Source organism: Mus musculus, chromosome 7 (genome assembly GCF_000001635.26).
Source record: "Mus musculus strain C57BL/6J chromosome 7, GRCm38.p6 C57BL/6J".
NCBI lineage: Eukaryota > Metazoa > Chordata > Mammalia > Rodentia > Muridae > Mus > Mus musculus.
This window is the reverse complement of record NC_000073.6, coordinates 23,753,346-23,763,817: the sequence shown is the minus strand read 5'-3', so window position 1 is coordinate 23,763,817 and position 10,472 is coordinate 23,753,346. Positions and strand designations below refer to the sequence as shown.

The 10,472-nt window shown below is 38.8% G+C and overlaps 1 protein-coding gene across 1 annotated transcript; it reads right to left on the bottom strand.

Moving 5' to 3' along the window:
- Window positions 1-8,965: 8,965 nt before the first annotated feature.
- Vmn1r174 (vomeronasal 1 receptor 174) lies at window positions 8,966-9,907 on the bottom strand. The gene has a single exon (NM_207548.2). The coding sequence runs from the start codon at window positions 9,905-9,907 to the stop codon at window positions 8,966-8,968; it is 942 nt and encodes a 313-aa protein (NP_997431.2).
- Between the last annotated feature and the right edge of the window lie 565 nt (window positions 9,908-10,472).

The following is a 10,472-nucleotide window of genomic DNA, read 5'->3' as shown; positions in this document are numbered from 1 at the left end:
GACCATCTTGCCTGGCCTTCCCAACATCTGATCCTTAACCTTCCCATTTCTTTCCCCATTCCCCCTTTCACTCAATTCAATCCATCCATCTTCCTTTTAATGACTATTTTATTCTCTCTTCTACGTGAGAATCAAGCATTCTCACTTGTGAAAGCCATAATTCTTAATGCTTTCAAGCAACCACACCTGGTAAGCATGAGTTTCAGTGTCTGGTACTTATTTACAGACATTTTATAAAATGCCACATCATTAGAGATAAGATAAGAATCTGTCAAGTAACTGCAGTCAGAGAGAGTTCTTGAGATTAATGATGGGAAAATTTGATTCAAGGCACAATTACAAGAGGTTCTATAGTGGCAGATTCCAGGCATTCACAGTTTTCTAAAATACACAGCAAATAAACAGGGGACCACTAGATAGCAGCTCTCTGAATACATGTGTTATGTCTCAATATCTACAATTAAACTAGCAAAGCATAACAGGGAAAGATGTTAAGCAAAATATGATGTCTGTAGCAGTTTTTGTTGTTGTTGTTGTTTTGTTTTTTTGTTTTTTCCCATATTCCTTGTTTGGCAAGCTCTGTCATTCACTATCATGACGGAGTGTCAGCGTCCAACACTGGCTGTTATTGAGAACAAAGCTTAGGACAGAGCTCAGAGGTCTTCAGTATACTCTGTCTGATTGTCAGATTGAAAAGACTATTTTTATCTATATAGTTGTGTTTGTGTGCATGTGTATTTGTATGTATAAACACATATTACATTTATACCAGAGTGACTTTGGGTCTGTTCATAGTTATCATATTTCAATTGGGTTCCCCCTTTGGAGTCCTTTGTTTTGTTAATAATGTGATTTAAGAATGTACTCAAATGGAAGCTCCAGAACAATCTTGTTAGTGTTAAGAAGACAAATATGATAGACTTTTGATCAACCCTTCTCTTTGGCAATTTAGGCACACAGGTGGACAAACTTAAATCTTTACTTGTTTAAGGTCAAATCCACTTTAAGATCTTGTATTCAAGGTCACTTGGAATAGCAGGAACCACTACACCCTTTATATTTTCATCTACCATATTATCCATCTATGTGAGAATAGGTCAAAGACTTTGTTGGTCCCTGGCATTATTATTAACATGGAAGAAAAGTTTCCTGTATCTTGAATGTCATCTTTTTAGATTAAACACTGATAACCGGTTAACCTATTGGGTCTACATGACCTCCCAGAATTAGAGGATAGGTGATTTTCATTAATACAGTGCATTTTGTATAATGATCTTCATTCCAATAGGACCTCATTGACCTTGGAAGATCACCACATTTATTTTATCTGTTTATACCAGTATAGACTTTCAAGTGCCTGTATTTAGAACCCAGGAAGTCACTTATATCAGTATGATTTGTAAAGGATTATTTTTATTCTGTGTTTAGAAATTATTGTTCAAACAATATATGTGTTTGTGATATGTAAGGTGGGTTCAAGGAACAATCAGCAGTACTCATAAATATTACAGGGAGCAGATTAATACAGAGAGAACTTTATAGACTTTAAGGCCACCAATGCCATTTCTACATCTCATATTTTTACATTCCTTTTATTACTTACTCAGACCCCCATACTTTGTTTACCAGCATTGTTTCTGGTGGTGGGGAAATATCCAGTCACCTTAACCATTATGCATTATGCAGGAATCCTTCTTTGCTAGAATTATTTCTAACCCCACAACTTGTCTTTTTCCTACTTACTGTTTCCTTTCACTTTATTTCCTTTCTTCATAACATGAAAGACAGAGGCATTAAACAATTGAGATCAAAGGGTAAAGTACATAAAACTACATATTTCCACAATGTAAAAAATTAATATTCTTGGATGCATATTGCAAGAATTGTTCCTGGGACCCACCCTTCTCAACATACATACAAATATGTTTAAGCAATAATTTATAAACTTATAATAAAAATTAAAAAAAACTAATGTTTACATGTTGTACAGCAAACTGTAGAGTAAGCACAAGTCATTCGACAATATTTTTTGCTTAGTGCATTTTTTCTACAGACAATAGCTGTGCTTTGATTGTTAGTGAGTTTTAATACCATGTTGAGAGAATTAGATACCTAACAACACACCAAATTGAATTTTACAGTATCCAAGATAATAAAAATCTTTGTTAAAACTATCATCTAAGAGTCAGTGGCCACAGATGTTTAGACAGATGGTGCTCTTTATCCGTCTGCTGAATGAGCATCCTTTTAGATATGTCTATTATAAATATTTTTCTATCTTGTTATAAGTAATGCCCTCTTTCTGCTGGGATGAATTTACCCCTTTACTGTTCTTAAAACCACAATGTCTTTATATTTGGCCAATATTTTTGTACTCATAGCTGCTGATTTCCGAATCTGGACACATCTTAATTCAGGAAAACGAATTTTAGATGACATGTTAAAACTAATGTATTGTGCTTGAAGTAAAAATCCAAATCCCACCTTAGAAGCATCCTCACAATGAGCTCACATATCACAGGACAGTGTATACACAAAAAGCATTATATCCTCTATAAAACAGCACATTGTATAGGACAACCCACAGATGTCTCATTTGGCTCAGGTGGGGAGAGTACTCCCTGTGTGGGCAGGTGGAGGATGCCAAGAGGTTCACCAGCCACCATGGAGAACTGTTGGGCTTTAGAAACCCAGGTGCCTTCCTATCAGAATAGGTTGGGAGGACATCTAGAGGTCTGCCTACCTTCACAATATGCAATCCAGGTGAGTTGAGGATGCTCAGAAGACTATGTGCCACATAGCCATTATGATGTGCAAGTATGTGGTGGACAGATGGAAGAGAAAGAAAAGCAGAACACTTTTAGCTTCATGAAGGGAGGTATAACTGGAGATGTGAAGGTGAAGTATAGATTGCCCACCACCTGAGATCATGGTGAAGTCTAAGCCTGTGCTGCCACTGAGGGTCATGTATGAGTCTGTGGCCATGCAGAAGCAGGGTTCTGTGTCAATATAGTGGCTCATGTTACCACATAAGACCTTGAAGTCATCCCTGGTCTGGGTTGCTTCTGGACCATGTAGATGTCCAAGTGCAGTGCAGAGCTTGTCCTGCCCCTAACTGGCTGTGGTTCTCTAAACAATTGGACCCTCCTCTTAGCCTCTGCAGCACTAAGGGGAGCTATTCCTGTACCTTTCCTAGGCAGGAAACACAGTAGTGCCCTGGTGAAAAAGGCACAGGTGAATTTGCCCCACCATTCTTCTTCCATGAGGTGGTAGCCGCATGGGGTAGATCCCATTCCACTTTACACCCCTGTAGCAGTAGGGAGAGCTTGCCCCAAGGCCATGAGAAGGTGAGAGCTGGCCCTTCCTCTTACCAGCTGAAGTATTTGCAGAGCTAGCTGTGGCAGTGCTGCAGAGCTCATTCTGCATGGGGAAGAGCTGTTGAGCTGACCAATGTATCTATAACCCAGGCACAGATTTAGAGCACTAAGTTGGCCCATCCCAACACCTACCTAATCTATGACTGTTAGCGCATATGAAGATGCTAGTCTTTCAGATCAAAAGCTGCAGGATTTCTACAACAAAGGATATCTGAGAGAAAACCCAGAAAGGATCCAATATTGATGGTGTGGCAGAAGTCATAGGCCTGAATATTTGCAAGTAAAGATGTATGGATAAAAGGGTATACTGTGGGACAATGAAATGTTTTTTATGTTTTGTTTATTTGTTAATTTCTAAATTGTGGGGGAATGTTACAAGGGGAAAGGGCATATATGAAGAGTTGGGGATATAAATAGGACTGGGCATGTATTATATGAAACATGAATAAAAATTTAATAACCTTTTAGAAAGGGAGGCTGCAAATGCAAATGACGTCTTCTTGCTGAGGCCCAAATAACTATAGAGGGAACTCTGGTGTGTGCTAGAAGGCAGACTTCAAGTGGAGTTCATTGATAACAGGATAGACAAAAGCACCTAAGAATTAACCACTTGCCCCTTGCTCCATGGAAACTAGGCAAACACATGCACATGAATGTGCACATGCATGCCCACACACACACACACACACACACACACACACACACACACACACAAACAAACACACACACACACACAAAAACTAAGGATGGTCTTCATTAACAACAGAAAGCACACATACACATTGAAGCTGAACACATTTCTACTCAATTATAATTTGGTTAGGGAAGAAATAAAGGAAGAAATTAAAGACTTTTTAGAATTTAATGAGAATGATGGCCAGCATACCCAAGCTTATGGGACACAGAGAAAGCAGTTCTGAGAGGAAAATTCATAGCTCTGATTGCCTCCATAAAGAAATTGAAGAGAGCATATACTAGCAGCTTAACAGTACATCTGAATGATCTAGAACAAAAGGAAGCAAATACACCAAGAGGAATAGATGTCAGGAAATAAACTCAGGCTGAAATCCTCCAAGTAAAAGCAAATAGAACTATACAAAGAATCAGCAAAACCAGGAGTTGGTTCTTTGGGGAAATCAACAAATAGATAAACGCTTAGCCCAGCTAACCAGAGGGCAAAGAGACAGAATCCAAATTAAAAAAATCAGAAATGAAAAGGAGGAAATAACAATAGAAACTGAGAAAATTAAAAAAAAAATCAGATCCTAACACAAAATTCTATACTCAAGAAAACTGGAAAATCTTTGCTGAAATGGACAATTTTCTAGACAGATACTAGGTACGAAATTTAAATCAATGTAGTACTCAAGTTCTAGCTAGAGCAATTAAAGAAGAAAAGTAGGTCAAAGGGATACAAATTGGAAAGGAAGAAGTCAAAATATCACTATTTGCATATGACATGATAGTATACTTAAGTGACTACAAACATTTCACCAGAGTACTCCTAAACCTGATAAACAACTTAGGCAAAATGGCTTGATATAAAATTAACTCAAACAAATCAGTAGTCTTCCACTACTCAAAGGATAAACAGGCTGAGAAAGAGATTAGGGAAATGACATCCTTCACAATAATCACAAATAACATAAAATACCTTGCTGTGATACTAACCAAGCAAATAAAAAAATCTGTAGGACTAGAACTTCAAGTCTCTGAAGAAAGAAATTGAAGATCTCAGATGGAAAGATCTCCCATGCTCATGGATTGGAAGGATTAATATAAGAAAAAATGACCATCTTGCTGAAAGCAATCTATAGACTCAATGCAAAACAAAAACTGGAAACAATCAAGATGTCCTCCAATAGAACGGATACAGAAAATGTGGTATATTTACACAACGGAGTACTACTCAGCTACTAAAAACAATGAATTCATGAAATTCATAGGCAAATGATGGAACTAGAAAATGTCATCCTGAGTTACAAAAGAATACACATGGTGTCCACTCACTGATAAGTGGATATCAGCCCAAAAGCTCAGAATAACCCAAATAAAATTTATAAACCTCATGAATCTCAAGAGGAAACACCAAAATGTGATGCTTCAGTCCTTAGAAGGAGGAACAAAACACTCACAGGAGGTAGAGGTTGGGAAACACTTGGGAGGAAGCAAGGATGGGGAGTGGGAAAAAAGAAACCGCATCAGGTTAGGGAGAGATGGGGATGATATACAGATGGTCAGGAATTTGAACAGAGGTGTGTAGCCATGGGGGATGGGGAACTGGAGGTAGCCACCAGCAAGTCCCAGATTCCAGGAAAGCAAGAGGCTCCAAGGAACCAGTATGGATGAGATTAGCTGAAATACCAAACAAAGGGGAGAGAGATCCTGTACACCATATCTAGATGTTAAGCAAGGCCCCTGGTTGAGGGATGGAGTCACTCATCTCCAAATTCTTAACCCAGAAGGGCTTCTGTAGAAAGAAAATAAGAAAAAAGGGGAACAAAATGTGGAGTGGTGACTAAAGGAAAGGCCATCCAGATAGTGAACTACCTGATGATCTACCCCATATACAGACACCAAACCCAGATACTATTGTGGATACCAAGAAGTGCTTGTTGACAGGAACCTGATATGCCTGTCCTATGAGAGGTCTTATGTGCCAGAGCCTGACAAACACAAAGGTGGATTCTCGCAGCCAACCTATGGACTTAGCATGGGCTCCAAAATGCAGGGGTTAGAGAAAGGATTGAAGGAGCCAAAGGGTTTGAAGCCCCATAAGAAGAACAACAATATCAAACAACCATACCTCCCCCACCCCCCAAGAGATCCCAGGGACTAAACGAACAACTGAAGATTACACATATAGGGAACCATGGCTTCGGCTGCATATGTAGCATAAGCTGGCATTGTCTGGCATCAAGAGGAGGAGAAGCACTTGGTCCTGTGAAGGCTAGATACCCCAGTGTAGGGGAATGTCCGGTCAATGAGGTAGGAGTGGGCGGGCAGATGGGGGAGTGGGTAGGAGATGAGGGTTCCAGAGGGGAGACCAGAAGATGAGATAACACTTGAAATGTAAATATATAAGTATCCAATAAAAAAGAAGAAAAAAATTAAATAAAAATCATAAGCCATAGAAATGAGCAATAGGAGGGGGTCAAGTACACAAGAAGACGTACAGAATCAACTGACCTCAGCCCATGGTTGATCACCAACACTGAACCACCAACCAACGGGCATGTGAGGGCTAGACCTAGGACCCCTATGCAGATGGAGTATATACACAGCTAGTTTTTCATGTGGGTCACCTAACAATTAAAGAAAGGACTGCCTCTGACTCTGCTGCCCAACTTTAGATCCCTTTCCCATAGCTGGCCTGCCCTGTCTGGTTCAATAGGAAAGGATGCATGAGACTTCTGAGACTTCATGTACTAGGGCAGGTAACCATGCTCCACCGTACTCTCTGTAGAAAGGGGATATGAAAATGGGGAATGGGGTATGAGGGTAGAACTTGGAGGAGAGGAGGGAAGATGCGTGTTTAAGCTGTAAAGTGAATAAATAAAGTAATGAGGAAAAAAGAAAATGTGGTACATTTACACAACAGAATATTCCTGGGATGTAAAAATTGTAAAAATAAAATTTGTAGGTTAAGTTAATGGATCTAGGAAATAATCATACTATGTCACATGCCCCAAACTCATAAAGACAAATAAGATACTGCATTTGTCTATATGTGGATGTTAGTTGTTGGGTCATTGATAAAAAAATCCTACAATTCATAGAACCATAGAAATTAAGTATAGAGTAATTGACTAGTAGGATAAGATGTGTCTATCCAGGAAGGGGAACTAGAATAGATAATAAGGGATGGATGACAGAGGGGAAGAGCATGGGGCATCAAATGAAGAGGGGCAGTGAAGAAGAAGCTGATGGAGGGAATGTGGGTATAGACAGCTAAAAGTGAGTGTTTTTAGTGTTTGGAAATGCAGCATGAGTTTCTAAGAAATATACATGTGTGAAGTCAATTTAACTAAAAAAAGAAAAAAAAAAACAAAGGGATTATGTAGCAAGAAGTGGACACCGATTTCCACCAAATGAAGCTTTTCAGAACCATAATGGGTTATGGCTATTAGGGTTGTGCTCAAATGGATCCCAAGTGAATTCTCCAAACCATCCGGGCTTTTATGAAGGCTACTTGCTGAACTCTACAAACTGACAGTAGAACCCTATTGTTGTAGCCAACACTTAAATAATTCCTTGGACATAAAAAAGTTGAGCTGTTGCATACTTAGATTATTTACCCCTATGAAGAGTGTTCTTGATACTGTAGAGCACTCTGCATGCTAACAAAGAAAAGAATAGTAAACATCAATCCAGCTATAAACTTTGTTATTTGTAATGTGACCTGCCTAAAAGATATGGAGCACAATAATTATACAAAGCTCGTGGAAGTAACCAAACAGTATCTGGCCTGATTGAAGGACCATCCTCTGAAATGGAACACATTCCTGAAACTGGCTGGTGAAGAAGAACCTGAGATAAAGTAGTTCAGGGCCACAGGGCAACACGAAATACTAGTGTACTTCTAAAGAAATATACCAACAAATTGACTTCTAATCATATTCAGCTACACTTATAGATCAGCACCTTGTTTGGCCATCATCAGAAGATTCCTTTTCCAGCAGATAGGGACTAACAATCACTATATTTTATAGCCATAAAATATGTAGACTGAGATACTTTTGAACACTCAGTCCTGGATGGGATGTCTTCATCAAATCCCTTTCTTCAGGAGTTATAGAAGTCTTTTGGATTGGAGACCTAGGAAGTATAAGAGCGAAAGGGGAAGGAGGGCACAAAAGAAGTAAGATCCTTTAAACACAGCATGCACATATACACTCCAAGAAAATGAGAGTTTATGTACTAGACCTTCATGGCTCTGTACATGATGAGATCCTAGAGCTTAAAGACATGGACACATGCACTCAACATTGACCCAGAAGCTAGATGATAACCACATGTTATTTAAAAAAAAAAAAAGAACTTTTTTTTTTTTTTTGCAAGGGGGATCTCCCAGGGGGAAAGGAGTCATTCTTATGGGTAGGCCCCATGCAAATCAGTAGATGGCCAATACAAACTGAACTTACTAGCATCCCTTAGGTTCATTTTCTCATAATGGTTATTCAGGGAATTCCTTTTACTTTTAACCTCATTTGTCTATTGTGTACATTTTATGGTTTTCAGTTTTGCATTTATATGGGAATACTGTGTGTGAAAACGTGTGTGTCTGTGTCTATACATGTTTCTTGAGCTTTTTATTTACACTGTCTGATGCTCTGAAACAGCAAGAGTAACACATTGACTTCCCAAGACAAGGGAAAACTTATGTGATCTACCTCCCGTTCCCTACCTCCATTTTTCTTTTCTTCCTTCAGGGTCTCTGGATGACAATCTGGCATAGATATAACCTTTTATTCTGAGCTGATCACATTGGTTACATGGTAATTTTCCTGCCTCAACCACATTAGTGCTAGGATTACAATAGTGAGTCATGGCCATCATACAGATGTTCTACCCAGGTTTATTGAGTATCAGTGACTGTTAATAAAAGCATTTTCTGTGTTTATCCCTTTGGCTGATATTTTTCTAGGACCCCTAACGATCAACATTAAGGGAGAAATGGTGGGGAAACTTGCAGCCAAAATTTCACTGACATGCCTCAACCATACACGAAAATGCACAAAAGAAATGTGAAAGAAAATACAAATACAATCGAGAAGATAAAAGCATACAAATGTGATCATCAGCATGAGAATTGTGTTTGCTGCTCTGGCCTCTGGTTGAAGTCCCAGGCTCCCATTGGACCTGTGAATGTGTTTCAGGCTTTGGTGATGTCTATACAAGAGAAGCATCATGGAAACACTGGTCCATACCATGATGCTGATGAATATGGCATCGTGGACAAATCGTAAGAAGACCATGACTAACTCGAAACCAGAGTTAGAACATACCCACTTGCTGTTCGGGTCAGTGTTATTGTCTGTGTTCCATGGACCACTGATTTTTATAGGGATGTAGACATTATTTAAGACACTGATAATCCAACAACTATTACAAGAATAGTGCACAAATGTGGAGGTATTTCCTCTGAGTATCACTCTACTCCATTTACCAGGAACAAGAACGATAAACTGGTAAGAGCTCAGGATACAAGTAGTACACATGTTTGCACTTCGAGCCACCAGGCGAATGAAGTACTCAAGCTTACAGTTGAGGTCATTTAGAGGATTCCTTGGAACAAAAACTGTCATATTGCTTGGAAACCCAGTGAGGAGGATAATCAAGAGATTGCCCACAGTAATGTGGGCAAGAATGACATGTTTTGGTCTCAGTTGAGGGCCAGCAAAGTTAGGAGATAAATTATGGACAAGCAGAAGAATGTTGGCCACAGCTGCAATACCAACCTGGCAAAGCAAGATGATTTGAAGGGCCACTTCCTCAGTGGTTTTCAGGGCTTTATTAAGAGCAGACATAGAAAGACTTGGGTGAAAAATTGAGTGAAAATCAAGTGAGACAGTATTGTCTTCAAAACTCTTGTTAATTGTCTGTGCTTTGCAAATTGTTTGTAGTATTTTCCTGGGTAAGAAGACACCACTGTATTAAAACTCAGGAACATTTCCTGGTGAATTCTACACAGGCGTTAACTCCAAATATCATTTTGTACATATTGTACTTTCTGCTGCATAATGATGAAAGTGTATGAATGAAATAACTCCATCCCATCTCGGTTACTCAACATACACACATTTTAACATGGACTCTGGTGTACATGTGAACACCTGAAGAATTATAGACAGAAGGGCATCACTCCTTCATTTAAATTCAAGATCTTTTCTTGTGTTATAGAAATGTTTTAAGAAATGCAGATTTGCCACTGGAGACATGGTCCTGAATCTAATGTACTTTACTGGCTTTTGTGGTAATGCATACTTGTATTTCCACTCATTCATGCAAGCAAAGCACTCATGCAGATAAAACAAAATAAGTAATATTTAAAAAATAATACAAATGTATAAAAGACAATGTATACTTTATAAT

Excerpts from the sequence above, each read along its gene's own strand:
- Vmn1r174 (NM_207548.2), bottom strand. The coding sequence starts at position 9,907 with ATGTCTGCTCTTAATAAAGCCCTGAAAACCACTGAGGAAGTGGCCCTT.